At 39.7% G+C, this 17,056-nt stretch overlaps 1 protein-coding gene across 2 annotated transcripts in view; it reads left to right on the top strand.

Annotated features, from left to right (window-relative positions):
• The window catches only part of FAM171A1 (family with sequence similarity 171 member A1), an 87,139-nt gene that overhangs the window by 42,184 nt on the left and 27,899 nt on the right, over positions 1-17,056 (top strand). The window contains exons 2-3 of one of the 2 annotated variants that reach the window (XM_005518773.3): positions 7,388-7,615; positions 13,390-13,482. In XM_005518773.3, coding sequence (XP_005518830.2) covers positions 7,388-7,615; positions 13,390-13,482 — 321 coding nt within the window. The remainder of the gene's footprint in view (positions 1-7,387; positions 7,616-13,389; positions 13,483-17,056) is intronic. The other variant, XM_088063352.1, reaches the window with a different exon arrangement.

The raw sequence follows: 17,056 nt of genomic DNA, 5'->3' as shown, positions 1-17,056 counted from the left end.
TGTAACTGCCCCTCCCTCCCCTTTGAATACAGGGATTGTATAGTAGCCTGGTTTTCATTGTATGTGGCATAAATTGCTCTAGTTCATATAGTAGAATTCTTTTTGTGACATTTTACTAAAAATTGTGTGCATTAGTCCTAGGAGATAATGCATAGTGAGATAAATTAATGCTTTTATCATTTTAGTTTATGAACACTTTGTTTAATGGATTTTAAACCTGAAGAGGTAAGTAGGGCACCTGTCTGACCTTCATATCACAGACAACTGTGCTTTATTTGAAGATTGAGGATTAAAACTAATTATTTTAGTTAAGATAAATGATTTCAGTCCCCTGGAAATTAAATTCTTGTGCACTAGGGGAACAAGCCACAGTGCCAGCAATGCCTGAGGCACTAACAAGGAATGTTAGATGAGAAATACGGATGAATCAACTTGAGCTGCAGCGAAAGGTGAAAAGGCCTCAAGTGCTACCTGAGTGTAGCTTCCTCCCCAATCCTGCATCCTGACTGTCGGCAGAGATGAGGTGAGCAGAATGCTCTGATCAGGCATCATGTAGGGGCTTCTCTGTGTCAGCCAATAGAATGGAATGTGCAGTTCTCTTTGAACTCTGCTGTTTCTGAGGAAGAGCAAGAGAGAAGAATAAAAGAAAAACTCAGAAATAATCAGTTGTGCAATTGAGGAAGAAGGTTCCTTCTTGACTTCTGAGGTGTGGGGCTAATTTTAGTCATCACAATTCAAGTACTCACTGTGTGGAGGACCCTACTGATAGTCATCCCCTTGACCTCTGAAGTACAAAGTGTTTAGCAAATTCAGATTGCTAAATAAAATGATAAAAAGAAGTGCCACAACCGACCACTTGGGCTGGCTTCATAAATGTTCTAGAATCAAACATTAATTCTCTTAACTCTTAACATTAAATGTAAGCCTAATTTAGACACTTAAAACTAAAATTAAAGCTATTAACCCAACTTTTTTCTCACAGGCTGAGTGAGTCTGCTATCTAGTAAGCTGTTCTCTTGTTGTGAAGAAGTGACACCTGAATTTGCTTAGGTTCAGTGTACAGCTGTTTGCTGTCTCTGTTAGCAAGACTAGAGATCCTCAGCTGACTCGATCTTTTGCAGTTTCATGGTTACACACAGTGATCCAGCCTTCTCTTGCAAGAAGAGGAGGTCATGTTCTTCAGATGACCAGTCCTAAGGCTGCTTCTGTCTCTTAGGTTTTTGTGTGTCTCTTCTCTGAACCCTACTGCTTTCTAAATACTTCCTGAATCTAGATATGAGAACCAAGCTGTGTTCTGTAGTTCTTACTGGATTTTCTGAGCAGTGTAGTAAGGAATGTTTTTCTTGAAGCCAAGAACTGTAGCAGCCTTGATGTCATTTGGAGAACTGCTGAACAGGCACTGAGCAGACCTTCTGCTGGGCTCCCATGGTTGGGTTCCCTGGAAATCTTTGGTGGACACTTACCCAGCTGAAACCTGAGTCATCTGTGGTAGAGGGAGAGGTTGTGTAGCACTATTGATTTTCCTGTAATGAGGGCCAGAGCCAGTTCTGAATAGAGGATGTCATCATCTTCACTGTGAATCTTGTTCAAGCACACGTATTTGAGGTGCTACTTGAGAACTTAGGTTCAGCTGACAGCATCAATGAAGATCAGAGTCTATGTGCTTCTGGAGGGGTGTTACATACATGTTTCCTTTTCTTCATACAAACTTAGTCTGCTGCTATTTTGAAGTGTGATTGTCAGTAGAGCCTTCTTGATGCAATACATTAGAAAGATAAAAGATGTAAATGCTAGAGTTGGCATCTGTGGCTAAAGCATGGGGAACACTCCTTTTTCTAGGAAAATGTTTTCCTTTAGATAAATGAAAATCCTATTGTTTGGCTGAGGATTGACCTCACACATGGGCAAAAGGTTAAGAGACAGAAAGGCTTATCTATTTGGCACATAGGATTCAAAGCCAGGCGTGTTGCCAGTAAGCTCAATCAGAGCAGAAGACAATTTTACATAAAGTTCATAATGGCATTTTTTAAATGAGCAGGAAGTTTTCTTTTTCTAATCAAAACCTAGATAATTTAAATATCTCTTTCTTTGGTTATGTCCTGACATTGTCCATGGATAAGGGACCCACAAAGGAAAAGCTAAGTGAAAGCAGCTGCCTGTGTCAGCCTGTTCCCAAAAGAGATCATCTGTCCAGCAGACGTCAGTGGGAGTCTGCCTAACAGAGGGGTGTGTGCACAGAAACCAAATTGCAGGATTGGGATCTAAATAGGATTGTGATCTTTGATTGCCAATCTGTATCATAATTTTTATGTATTATAATTTTATCCCAGTATGTGGGATCCGACAGTTTGCCTTTGCTCAGGTCACTAAGGATTTTATTTTCTGTGTTATATTACTGACTTAGAAGAACAAAAAAAAAAACAGAAACAAAAACAACAAACAAAGCCCCAAACCACCTAAAAGCAGTGCTTTTCAAGAGTTCAGTTATAGAAGCAGTGATGATAGCAGTTCCAAAAGAAGCCATTCCCAAACTGAGAGTTCACAGCAAAGTAAAGAGCAGTTGTGAGTATAAGAAGGGGTTACAAATGCAGAAATAGTTTTCTTAAAGTTGATTGTATTTCAGGCGGGCAACAGGGTTCATAGAGCAGATGGCACAGGAAGGATTGCTCAGAGAAAGTTTAAACTAAGTAAAATCTCAAAAATCAGATTAAGAAGACAGATGGGATTCTGGATTGGAGTGCTACCATTTAGGGATTTTTTGGTCTTTTTTTCACTTTCCCGAATTATAACTTTGAAGATGCTGGAGTTTTTTATATAGCTTACAATAAATTTAGTACTAGAAAACTGGGAGGGAGCTGCACTTAAGCAGCTGTTTTCACAGTAACTAGTAGTTTTGGTTTGCACTCATTTGAACAACAAGTAGGAGGTTTACTGTTTAAAAGAAGACAAAGGACTGTAATTATAAGAGAACAGATTTACACTGGACTTGCTCGAGCATACCTATCCATCAGCCCTCATCTATTTGTAGAACTTACACCTGCATTTGTTAGTTTTATTTGCTCTTTTCCAACTAACCTTCTTTTCCCACTTTTCTCACTTTTTTTTGGGATTACTGAAGCAGAAGGGTTGCACTATTTAACATCTGTGAGTGGCCTATTCCTACCTGAACTTCTAGGCAGGCAGACACAGGCTTTTTGCCCATCTAGAAAAGATGGTTTTGCCTATGGTTTATCTTCTGGAAATGACAGTTATCCTAAGTGGTTCTTGCTTTGGACTTGAATCTTTCCTGTACAAATAAAATGGCAGGACACACACTACTGGTGCAGGCAAGTGACTCTGGCTCTGTACCTGTGCCCACCAGTGCTACCAGCCAACAAGGAAATACTTGCCAGACAGATGAGGTCTGAAAGTCACACGTTCACACCACACCAGTCAGGATCCAGGTACATCAGACAGGGCTGTGGCTCAGGCTCTGACTGTGGCTGGCTTGTCTGGGGAAGTGAGAGACCACAGCTGCCCTGGGTGAGTTCATCAGCTCAGGGTCTGTCACCTTTGCCATCTCCACTTTGCTCTTAAATGAGGACACATCAGCATTCTTCACCTTTATGTCCTGTTCCTCCCTTCAGGACCTCACTAGTAGCACAGACCAAAGCTCCTCCAGAACTTAGCAAATACTCCTGCTGTACATACAATAGTGTGAGAATGAAGCAGGTTTCCCTTTAGTAGTTCATCTTTTGCAGTGCTTTCAGTTCCCTGCCTTCATCTGCAGCTGTGTTTCTTCTCTGAGTCCACATGTCTTTAATTTTGTGTGAGCTCCTTGCTGTGGTAGGCTGCAAACCTCAAGAATAACGTACCTGCTTTATACCTACTGTTTGCTGAGAGTTCCAACTAAAAAATGTGCCAGACATTTTAAATACTCTATTCCTTAGTTAATAGTAAGTCTTCTAAACACCTTCTAATTTATTTCATCTAGTTTACCTAGTCTTTCAATCTAAGACCTCCTTATTAATTTGAGATCAGACTGATCTTGGGTCACTTTGGTCCTTATTCTGCTGCCTTACTTCCCTTCTCCGGTTCCTCTGATCCTCAAGAAGTGCTTGAATATATCCTAGCAGTTCTGAAACTTACTGTCTTTTTCTATAGGTTCTTTTCATGACGTCACTATTTGAGAGGATGTTTTCTTCTGCAATTTCTTTCCAGTTTTAAGCTTTTAATCATTCCGTTGCTGTGGAAATTACAGTGATAAAGTAGGTTTAGTGTTTGTGACTTCACTGCTGCATTAGTTAAGAAAAAGGAGCTGTCGCATGGGAGAAGGCCCTGAATTAAGCAAGTTGTATACATTTCACATGTTTCTCAGGGAAGATAACGCCTGAAAAAGAATTAGGATTGTTCAGGCTGCTAGGGTTTTCTCTGTCTGTCCAGGAAAAAACCATGTTAAGTATCAAAAAGAAGGAGAAAACAAGCACAGTGTCTGATCTAGGGACTGTGTGGTTTGGAACAGCAGTTCCAGTCTGCTGCCTTTCAGGACATCAGTCTTCTGTCTTGGGTAATTGCCTTTGTCATTTCTGTTTAGAAGGATTTTGGAAGCCCCTGTCCTTCCCTGCCAGAAAGAGAGAAAGAAGTATGCAGACAGAAGTCCTTACATAGCTATGGAGTGAGAGATAAAGAAATTTCCTACTGGAGATACCCATGACTAGCTCTCTGATTTGGGAAGAGAAAGATGGATTTATGTATACAGGAAAATTTTACTGTTTTTCTCTCGTGATCAATTTTAGTAGTAGTCTCTATTCTAGAATTTTGTATGTATATAAGGAATTAAATTTATACAATACTTCCTTTGTTTTCTTTCCCTCTTCCTTAATTAGTATTTAATATTTCAGAGCTCCTTGGTGTTCCTCCTTTTCTGTGTTTTTTTTTAGAAAAGGCTAAACTTCCATGTTACTGAAATTACTAACAGCAGTGTTCAGCTTGTACTGTTCTCTTGCTTTTTCTTTAATGCATCACCCATTATTCTTAACTTCATCTATTTTTGCATTCTTTAGTAGAAAATTCAAAGTGGGAAGTGCTAAGAGCACAGCTATCTGGCTTTGAATCTAAGCATATCCCTCTGATTTGAAAATTAAAACTTACACTGTTTGTTGTCCTTATGTTTGTAAATACATGAATATGTATCTTTTCCTTCATTGATTAATGTGGCTGCCTTTCACATACACAAGATTTCACAAGTTTCTTGGTGGTCAGGGCACAGTTTCTAAGGAGCAACCTCTGTACTGGGCACCAGAGTATGTGGACACTGCTTTTCAATGTACATTGCTTCCTTTGACTACTAAATGCAAAACTGGGAAGAAGTCCAAAATCTTTAATAGCTAGAATATATTTCATGCTGATCCCGTCTAAATTGGCATCCTCCATTGCCAAGTTTAAAGCAGTGGCTGCAATGATGATGAATTTCTCTAACGGAGTTTTTGTTCAGGGCTGCTTGATATTGATATTTTCAGTACTGTAGAATTCAGAGAGAAGGTCTCTGCTTATGAAAGGGCACATTGATTGAGCAAATTGATCTTTCTGGCTGAAATGCCCTTAGGACATATGTGCTGATACTTTTGTATTAGGTCCTCATGTCCTTTTAAACTTTTAGGTTGTTACAGTGTTTTTCTCCACATACTCAGTTGTGTCATTTCACTATTGAAACTCGCCACAAAGATTTTGTTAAGTTCTGTGTTTTCTTCTTGGTGTCATGTCTTGCTGGCTCAGTGCTTACACCAAAATAAATTCTTATAAGGAATTAGTAGATGAACTGTAGAACTCTGCCACCAGTATTGTTCTGTAGAAATCAGTGTAATGTTTTTGACTATATGTGAGCAGGAGGTCATGCTCTCTTTTGTGGGCATCACATGCAAAGATATTTGCATGTGGAGTGAGAGGATCATGCTTGTGAGAGGCTGAAGTCTCCTGACACAAAAAGGGAGTTTGCAAAATACCATCTACTACCTTAGGGAATAGAGAAACTGAGATAGGGAACTTCATGCAAGAACAGCAGAATTCCCAGACATTATGATGGGAATGAGGGAAAGGGGAGAGCTGGAGAGAAAAGAGGGAGAGGAGGTGTTCATTTAAGAAAGAGACAACTGTAAGTGAAAAGAGCCCAAGGAATAATGTGGTGGAAGCAGTAGATCATTGCTGGGTCTTTTCAACACAAAACTGCATTTAAGTCATGGTTATTGCACAAAGGCAACAGCTGCTGCTTTAGAGCATGAGGCAGTTGAACTTTTGTAGACACAAAAAACTATCATAGAATCATAAGAATGCCTTCTAGAGGGACTGTCTTGCACAAGCCACTCCATTTTATGTAACAAATGCCTGGTGACACAATATGCATGGTTTAGTCATAAGAGTGCTCAGAGAGGACAAATATTGTACATCTGGAACCATTTAAACTAGTAAATTAGTTTCTGGAAAAATGGCAAATTACTCAAGAAAAATGTAGTCTATTGTGTTGGCTTCAGACTGCATATCTGCAGGATGTATGATTCTCCTGACTGCTTTAACCATCGCTTCTTTGCTTCTCACCAGTAGGACGTGGGAACAGATCATACAGTAATGTCACAGCTGCTGCTGTTACTGCTAGCACTCTGCATCCCACCTGGTTGTCCTGTGCTTTGAGGACATGGACATGATCCTGTGGGAATTCTCCACCTTGGTTAGACACCACCAGGAGGTCCTGTGCTAGCTGGGGTAATTTCTCCCACCAGAGCTGAAAATACCCAACTGCAGCACAGCCTACTTTATTGCCCTATTACTCTATTTCTTCCTGGGCTTCCATCACAGCAGATTTGATCCATTCTGTTCCTGCACAGAGAGAATTGCTTTGGGAAGGAGTGAGGAGCATATCCCACTTGCAGCCATTTCTTCTCCCCACTGCTGCTGGAGGAGGCTGGCTGGAGCAGAGGCACAGCAAGAACCTTACAGAGAGTTTCCATGCCCTGCTTGCATGACTAACACAGGATGTTGGATAGCACACGTTTAGAATTGCCATAGTACAACAGTACTCTGTGATTGACACGTTGCCCCTCAAAGGGAGCGTTGACTGCTCTGGAGATGTGCTGCCCAGCTGCATGTGGGTCACAGGTGGAAGACAGATGCCTCCACAGTTGAAGTTAGCTGTCAGGCAATAATTCAGGACCTGATCTGGCTTGTAGCAGAATCTGCAGTGTCTCTGAAGAGTGACTGCCTGAGATGGAGAACTTCAGGCCATTATAAAAAGTCGTATGTGGCGCCAAAATGTCAGAGCTGGTGTCTTCGGACACTGGTGTGTCAGCATGTTCTAACTGCTGCCTCCCACAGAAGCTTTTCAGACAATAATCGCTGTGGTTGTTTGTCATTACAGAAGTAACGCTGAAGGTCCATGTAAGCGATGCCAGCACCCATCAGCCAGTAACTGAAGCCTTCATTGAGATTTTTACCAACCAGATCTCCATTGCATCTGGAACCTCAGGAGCAGATGGCACTGCCTTCCTCAAGTTTCAGTATAAGTTGGGCAATCAGCTGATAGTGACTGCTAGTAAACATGCATATGTGCCAAATTCTGCACCATGGAAACCTGTAAGATTGCCTGGTAAGAGATCTTTATTTTTGTTCTGAGGTAAGATATTGCATCTAAAGGAAGCTACACAGTTTTGTATTACGTGTTTCAGTGCTTGATATCCTGGGTGGGAGGAGAAGCATCTGCACATTTCAAAAATAGTAACATTTATTCCTCAGTTAAACTGCAGCATCAAGGCTGAGCAGAGATTCACTCTCCTGGAGGTCCTTCATACAGTGCTACATCAGTTTTCAAACAACTGTTGGTGCTCCTACAGCTCCATAGAAAATAGAAATCTGTTCCAGATATTTTTCTTTATGGGGACTCCCAAGGTTTCCAAGAACCTTGTTTCAGCAGCTGTGATGTACTCTTGCTTCTCTTCTAAGGTGTAGCAACAACTGTTGCACCATTGTAGTGTACAATAAAGGTCCTGGTCTTTTAGTTCTTAGCCATGTCAATAGAACAGTTTTAATCTGCAGTTATGTTATCCAAGTGTAAAGATTTTTACTAACTTAATTGGCATGGTTTTGCTTCTGCCACAGGCAAACAAATATAACAATAATAGTTGCATATTATTTTTTATCAGAATGCCTCAGAACCTTACATTAGTTATATGAGAAGAAAAATTGAGTCGTGAACCCTATTTCTGTATTGCTGAAAAGGGCAGATTGAGGGTGGCTTTCAAACCTTGAGATGTAACATCTATATGAGGATCACATGCCAAATTTCATCTGCCTTTCTTGTAATCCTCAGGTACAATTAGGGTCCATGTAATTTGGTAATGATCCCAGGTATTATACACAAATCACACCTAAATAACACACACCTCAGGTTTGATAATTAGCCTGGACCAAAGCCAAGTGACGTTTTAAGTGCGCTAATATTTAAATAGTGTATATGTTCCCAGGGCAGTGTTGAATTCCATGCCTTGGCTCCATTTTATTTATTAATACCAACATAGCCAGAAGGACTGCGTGACTTGCTGCAAGGTCAAGTAGAAAATGTGTTTTCAGAAGGGGAAAGGAACGTGAATCTCTTCAAACCCAGAATTATGCTTTAGGCATTTCAATGTGCTGTTTACTTATCTGCTTTCACTTGCTTCAGATAAGATAAGAGTGACTTCTTCCACATTTTCTGAACTGTATTTCGCCATGTTTTTCATCTCCTTAATGGAGCTACAGGAAAGACTAAGTCAAGCTCTTTTGGGTGTAGTGAAATAATAAGAAGCAACTGAAAAGAATTGCAGACAGGAGAGTTTAAAATATGTAAAAGGCAACAATTCATTACAGCAGCAGCAAAATTGGAATAGGTCATGCAGAAAGGTTGTGAAATCTCTGCCTTTAAAGACATTCAGAACTCAACTGGAGAACCTCTGCTTGCTGGAAGAGGTGACATCCAGAGGTTCCTTCCAGCCATAATTGTTCTGTGACTCTGTTTAGAAATTTCTGTGGGTTTTCTTCTCTTTAAATAAGATAATGTGCAGCTTTCTCAGCATACTTCATGTGCTTTTAAATGATTGAAGTATGCAACCTTGTGTCTCTTTCTGACTCATACCCTAGGTTTTTTGAATGAGATGTACTGTTCCATAGCCTGGAGTTTGTTTGGTTAATTTTTTGCTTGTTGTATTGCTGAAATACTGAGTTTTGAGGGAAAGGAATGAAACAGGGCATTTCTGTTTTAGTTAATCATTGAAGTTTAAAGAGCAGTAATTGTATAGGTTCCACAAAATCTTTCTTTCCATGACTGAAATGTGAGCTTAGCTCAGAAAGTAGATTAATTTCACCTCTGATCCTCCCCCACTGAAACTGGTAGATAGTTTGCCATTGATTTAATTGGAAGTAGAATTCTTTATTTTGCTTTCTGTACCTTGAACCTATTCCTTTCTTTGATTAAAGAAACAACAAGTTAGAACTCGATATGCCTGATGTAGATTTAATAGGGTGGTTCTTTGAATTAGTCCTGAAAAGATACATGATATAAAAGTTAAGATACTTAGGCTTTTATGTTTTGTATGGACTAAGATGCCTATAGTCTTTAAAAAACTTTCTAAGAACTGTTTGTATTTAAATGCCCTGTATTTAGATGGCTATCATGCTTTTAACTAGCACATTATAGAACTTTGGAAAAATGTGCAAGTTGTTTTGTTGTTATTTTTAAGCTGGTTTGAATGATGGGGAACAGGTAGAATATCTCAATCTTTGTTCTGCAGTGTGCAGTCTGGGCACGGCCATGCAGTTGGATCCTCATTTCCCAAAATGCTTGTTAACAGTGCTAGGAGCTGTCCCCCACAGAGCAGGTCCCCCACTCTGAGAAGGATTCCTCCAGGGCGGTGTTGAAGCTGTTGTGCCATCCTGTGTGCTGTGGTAAATGAACTGTGGCCATTTTACCTCAAATAGGAAAATGATAACCATGAGTAGGGAGTAGGTTTGAAAGCTAAAGGATGGTAATATTTAAAGTGCTGTAGCAGAACTTTGCCAAAGGATCAGGATTCCTCCATCACAGGCAATATGCATTAGTAATAGTGTTATGCTGAAAAGCTGTGCAGCCACTGAACTTGTGATATTGTTGTAGCTTCAAGGAGAGCAGAAATTAATTTTTCTTATATTAACAAAAACAATTACTAGCTCTTTACTGCTTAAGCAGGAGGATTATTTATTTACGTAGTGATAAATGGTAGGGAGAAAAGATTTAAGATCTCTTCTTCCATTTAAATATTTATCAGCAGAGCCATGACTCCACTTATTAATAGTTCATTAATTTAACGTCACTTGAGTTGTTGAAGTGCTCACAATGGAAGACGTGTTCATCAGTTGCTCTTAACTATGCTTAGATTTTTCTTTGTAAAAAATTTGGAAGGAAACATTTGTAACTGGTAATCCTTTTTTAAAAGGACACCTCTTTTGGAGCAGTCTGTGCAATGAAGAGAGGGAGTTGCTGAGACAGCACAGTTCAGACTTCATTGGTAGAGGCAGTGTCATGGTTTAACTCTAGTTGTCAACTAAGTACCACCCATTTGCTTCCTCCCCCCAGCCTCCATGGGCTGGGGAAAAGGATCATAAAAAGGTAAAACCTGTGGGTTAAGAACAGTTTAATAATTGAAATGAAGTAAAATTTAAGAAGAAGAATGAGACTTAACAAAAAGAGAGTGGGGAGTAAAACCAAGTTAAAACAAGCGAAGCACAATGCAATTGCCCAGCCCATCCCTGAGCAGCAGTTAACCCCTGCCAGACAACTCCCCCCCATTTATATACTGGCCATGACATTCTATGGTATGAAATTTCCTTTTGGCTAGTCCGGGTCAGCTGTCCTGGCTGTGCTCCCTCCCAGCTTCTTCTGCAGCTTCTCACTGACAAAGCATGGAAAACGGCAAAGTTCTTGACTTAGGGTAAGCACTACTCAGGAGCACCCACACCCTCAGTGTGTTGTTGATGTTATTGGCATCCTGAATCCAAAACACTGCACTGTACCAGCCACAGAGAACGAAATATCTGCATCCTGCTGAAACCAGGACAGTCAGTCAAAGCAGACTATGGTATTCACTGTGATAAAATACAGTTTTAGGAGCAGAGGATGATGCTTATGGTATTTCTGGGAGAGGAGAACTCATCTGGAATCATTTGCCTGTAAAATAAGGTTAAAAACTGGGAAAGCAGAGTATAGCATTTCAGACTTGTCTTTGGCATAGCCATTCAGGGAAATGTGTGTCCAGCTCTGGATCTACGCTTCAAGAAGAATGTTTAAAACTGTGGATTTTTATCAGGGGTGATTAAAAGATTGGAAAATACAGTTTACAGGGAAAGACTTGGAAGTGCTTAATTTATTTTGTTCACTAGCACAAATGTTCATGGGGTAATTTGATCATAGTCCATCAATACCCTCATAGAGAACAGGAAACGGGTAAGAGAGAATTCTTCGGTCTGGCAGGCCTGTATAAAAAGAAGATCAAATGGCTGGAAATCGAACCTCTATAAATTTTGATGGGTAAAGAGGCACATAGTTTAGATGCCTTCATAATTATTTATTAGAACATTCATGTAGTGGTCCCTTACTTTACCACTGGACACCTGTGAAATAAAACTGGAGTTCTTTTACAACATGTTTTCAAGTCTTGGTACGGCTATTGAATCTGCAGCAATAATTAATTCAGGGAAGGCTTTAGTTATACAGGAATAAGGCTGGATCATCACTGTCATCCTTCTGGCCTTAAAAGCTGTGTCTTTCTGTCTTTGTCATGCTGAGAAAAGATTGTGCAGAAAAGCCCAAGGGAAGTTTAGAGGTTATATATTCGTTATAGTCTGGCATATATGGAAGATGTTGGCATGGCTGATTGTATTGAGCTCCCCAGGGTGTCTAAATTATATTAGCTTTCTTCATACAAATTAAGTTATTGGAGTACTGACAAATTTTGTAATTGTGTGGCCTTAGTGCTACTTGCACTAGGCTTTCTTACTTAGGTTGCTTAATGTGTACATCTGTTTCTCATGCTGGGCATTGGAAAGAAAAAATGCCCAGCTGTACTTGCAATAGCATGATATTTAATTTATGTTTTTATATTTCAATGTTTATATATATAAATCATTAAGACCAACTTTTAGATGGTAGTTGTTTTCAGTGTGTTTCTTGTAATTTTTACTCCTTTCTCCCGTACTTCTGCCAAACTCTAAAATTTCCAGTCTTTAGAAGGAGAATATATTTTTTAAAGCAGAAATAGTGTAGTCTCCCTGTTGGTAGCCAACATGCATATGGTCTCTTACTATTTATTTGGATTAATAACCCAATTACTTGGATTAAGTAATCTGTAGTAATTATGGGGAAATTCATAAAATTCCAGAAAATCAGAAGAGTTTGTGTTGTTCTTCTGTTGACTGTTTCTGGGAATGCCTTCAGCTTGCATTTACTTCAGACTAGGATGAGTGTTCTCCAGGTATGGGATGCTGCTCAGTTACCAAAAATATCTAGTCTACATTAGTCTTCTCCTTCTATCTTTGAAAGCCACAGGTGTACTGCAGGCAGTGGTAGGTGGGCTTGGTGGATAATTCCTTCCATATTTTGGGTCTTCTGGGTCTGAAGAACTTGGCATGAAATTATATCCTGTTTTTCAATCTGCAGAGATGTGTGTGCACACTGACACAGCTCTCTGCAAGGAGTGTCAGTACCCAGTGGGAAGGGAGGTCCTTGCAGGTAGACTTTTTGCAGCAAATACCATTTTTCCATCCCCTTTCACACCACTGGTAGGATGACAGTAGTTCTGCTATAAATAGCACTTCCCTGGTGTAGGTGGTGACTCAGTAAGTACATGCTGCATTTTAAAGCAAATTATTCAGACTAATTCATCATACTTTGCCTTTCTGTATAACTTATGTAAGCATCTCAAAGTTCTTAAAACTTACATTTCATTAAAATCTTCCTGAGGTAAGAAGTAGAACTGTTGCACAGAAAAATAACTCAGCCAGAATGAGTTAGCATTTCAGTTCTCATTATGTATTTCTTGTCTTTCTATGGAACTGGGAATTGCTTCATATAAAGCATGAAGCCCTGCTTTACACTGCACTCTTCAGTGCTTTGAGCTATCATGCATGACGTGCAGGACTCAAAGCATAGAACATTTTGTTTAGTTCAGTAGTTACTCTGGCAATTTAACTGTTTGGTTCAGAAAATGCATGTGGTTTCTGTCATGTATACAATATGATTTTAATCATTTGGGTGGCCTGCTTTTGCAAAAAAGTGAAGAAAATAAGCACTGTTGTTGTTGGATTATGTTTATAAGAATTTAAATATATCCCACTTAAACCACTTCTCTCCCACAGTGTTTTCTTCACTGAGCCTCGGCCTTCTTCCTGAACGCTCAGCTACTCTGATGGTCTATGATGATGTAGTCCAGATAGTCTCAGGATTTCAAGGTATGCTGGCTTTGGGGAACAGGAATTGAAATTTGAGGGACACTAAAGAAAAAGCATGACAACCCAGTGCTTTTTGAAATCTGTCCTGTGAGTGAGACTGGTATTCTGTGGGGAGTTCTGAGTTCTCTGAGGAATGCTTCTCTGTGGGATTGTTTTACCAAATTAATAGCTGAATTCATCCCTAACTGCTGTGACTAGGGAATTCAAGTTACATGGTAATAAATGAGTTTGGACTTTAGTGTGCCATTTGAGAGCTAGAGATTAAATTTCTTACGCTATCTGTTGGATGTTTTTTCATCTAGCCTCATTTAACCATCCTTGAAGTAAACATATTCTGGTGTTCTTAATGTCTGAGATTTGCCTCTGGTTTTATTTTGTTTCTTGCTTCTTAGTGTGAATGACTTAGATGTTTATGGCATAGAAAAACTGAAAATTTCTTGTATCTGCATTGTTGTATACACTGTATAAACTTGCTTTTCCTGTGGACCCCTTGTCAGACTGGCTGCAAACCTAAGTCCTACACATTGAAGCCCACTGTATTAGAAAAATAAAGTTTGAATAACCTTTTCATAAGGCCAAACACAGATGTTAAAGTAATAATAAAGTGCAGTATCAGTCAGAGGAACAGTTCTGAACTGCACAGTGAAGAATAAAACGTTCATCTGGCTTAGGGGTCTGATGTAAATTACTCCAATTGATGTGCTGGCTGAGGTAAGTCTGTTAATAAAAGAACAGGGGTTTTTAAAGATACTTTGAACCAGAACAAGGGTGTATCCTTCCTGTGGGCATTCTTAATTGTGCATAAATGGTGTCTTATTCACAATAAGTCTTAAGCTTGCCATCATTTTTAACTCTACTGGATAGTTAAACAAGGGAATAGTGCCCTCAACAGTATTCCAAGATAACCTTGTTCTATCTGAGAGAATATAATGCAATTATGCCTTCCTGACATATTTTTTTAGTTAGAAGCCATCCAGACACAATAGGCTTTTCATTAATGATAGCACTAGATATGACTAGAGCTGAAAATGCATTAAACAAATTAGGTAGCTGATAGAATGCTCAGAAGGAGCTGGAGAAAGCTGCTCTACGTATATTCTGCAGTTTGAGAGCTGGACATTGTCTAAGGGGTAAATTAGATGGACGGTGAACTGTGTTAAAACACAAGGGATTCCATTAGGCAAGACATGAAACATTGTTTACCAATAGTATTCCACTATCATGCTGTATTAAATACTCTTATTCTTATGCAAATGTGCTAATATTATGCAATTAACTGAAAAAGAACAGTATTTTCATGTTCACATCTTCCTTCAAAAAAATGGGAGTTTCTGGAGGACTAGAGGGACATTTTAACAGTTGAGTGTGACTTATAAATATTTTCAACATAATCTTTCCTTCAGTGAATTATCCAGTGTGTTAACAATATATGTAAGTTAGAATAATGTTACTGCTTCTACTGGGATAGCAGAAAAAAAGGATAAAGGAAGAAGGTGGTACCTGGAGTGTGCTAAGGATTGGGATTTGAACTTGTAGTCTTGCCCAGTAAAATCTATTTTATGGGTCCAGTCCGCATTTCTTTTCTTGGGACTTCTCTTGTGATGATACTTAAAAGAAAGACAGCCTAGACATTGTTCCAGTATTTGAATGGAGCCTCTCTAGTCTCGATCCAAAATTCTTGTGACCTAGTTTTCCTCTATTATTTCTCTAATTTACTTCCCAGTAACCTCGCACTGTTTCAAAAGAGCTGATCAGGAGTTACCTTAGTGCAAGAATGAGAGCAAACCAGAACTCATTATACGAGGAACAGGCTGGGAGCACTGGTGTTTGAAGCACCAGTCAAAGAGAAAGAAAGGCCTGTCTTGGTACACTAAGTTACCAATTGCATTTGAATAATTAATCAAGCAAGTGATGTATTATGCAGTCGAGAAGTTTGTCTGAGTTGATGCAGGCAGCTTCATTTTCATGATGGCATTACAATCCACTGCTGTGCTCTGTCAGTAATTGTGAGGGATGGGGCTTGCCAACTACTGGGTCATTTAAGTTATTTAGTACCAGCAAGTGATGGGCGGAATTTCAGCGTTCAGTGAATGGAAGCTGTATGGGGACTCTCTATCTGTCTCTGACCTGTGAGCAATCAGAGCATGAATTGGTGAGACTTCAGATGTTACTTCACATAGATTAAACCTCAGGTGCTGGTGTGGTGCCACATGTCACACATTCAGTGTGACAAGAGGTACTTTACAGGGACTCCTTGACGTTACATCCTAAGGGGTGTACTGGCAAACTAGAGCTGACAGCATAGAAATCTGGCTGATGTGTTGACAAGAGGCTGTTTTAAGAAGTCAGGGTCAGTGCTCAGCAGTCTTTACCTCATGGCACACACCATGTGGAAGAAGCTCACATGCACATTTTACACTTGAATGTGCTTGGGTTTTAGATGTAAAAACTGCAATTTATAAGTAAAAACTAGGTATCTTCAGTAATAGAAGCAATACTAATAACCCACTCCCAGTGATAAGTGATGACTTGTGGAAAAATACTCTGAAGAGTCTGGTCAGTACCAGTTTCTACCACTTCAATTCCCTCAATAAATCTATCCCCAGACATACGCCCCAAAATCCGCTATGGCCTCTGGTAAAGAGCATTGGATTGGTGGTGACAGAAGGTGAAAGCCTTGGTAGCTGCTTCCCTTCCTCCCACTTCTTCCCTTTGTACAAGCCTTTCTCTGGAAGTACCCAGTCTTCTGCCCCTTTGGAGTCTCTTGCCAGGTGTGGGAGACTCAGCTGAGGAACTGAAGGGGCAGTCAGGGTGAGTAGCAGGTTTTGAGTGAACATTAGTATGGAGGAATTTGTTTTTCTAGAGTGTGAAGGGACTACTCTGCACTGATTTATTAAATGTTTGTGTATGCACTATCGCAGAGGAGGCAGTTTCTTCACCCTCAAAGCTTATACCTTAGTTCATTGTTGTGCAGGTTTCCTGCCAGGTTTGGGGCTCAGCCATAAGAAGGCTTTGTACTGCTTTGTAGGATTGAAGGAACTGAGATTGGCTTTCTGAGTCTTCCTTATCTGGTTAAAATTTGGCAGCTCATGGCTCTCTCAGTGGTAAAATCCATCAATTTTTTTTAATAGAAAACCCATAAACTACTGTATTACAGATGCAACAAGTTGGTTTCTAATTTTTGCTTAGTTTGTATCTTCAGAAATAAAACAGCAGTTCCTGGCAGCTTGAATAATGCATCTTAACCAGAGATTTAGACAGCGGAAAATCCGACAATTTTACATACAACTATTGGTGATAATCCTAATGCCAGTTTCTTTGTTGTGGGCTTTTTTTCCTGTGTTGTTACTGTGGATATGTATACCCATGGGCTGTAGGAGCCCACTCAGCAGTGCAGTCAGGGGGTTCCAAAGTGCCTGAGCACATCAGTCCTTGAGGTACAGCAAACTGCTTCCGTATTACAGAGCACACAGGAGATAAATCCTGCCTGAGTTTGTTGCAGTCAATTTACTTAATCTTTTATATAGTTTTCCATTTATGTCTAGAAATCATATAAGAGAGATTTCTTCCCATT

The sequence above is a fragment of the Pseudopodoces humilis genome, chromosome 1 (assembly GCF_049639895.1).
Source record: "Pseudopodoces humilis isolate 2021_Gansu_Grassland_sample_001 chromosome 1, ASM4963989v1, whole genome shotgun sequence".
NCBI lineage: Eukaryota > Metazoa > Chordata > Aves > Passeriformes > Paridae > Pseudopodoces > Pseudopodoces humilis.
The sequence above is the reverse complement of the archived record's forward strand: the minus strand, read 5'-3'. Positions and strand labels throughout refer to the sequence as shown.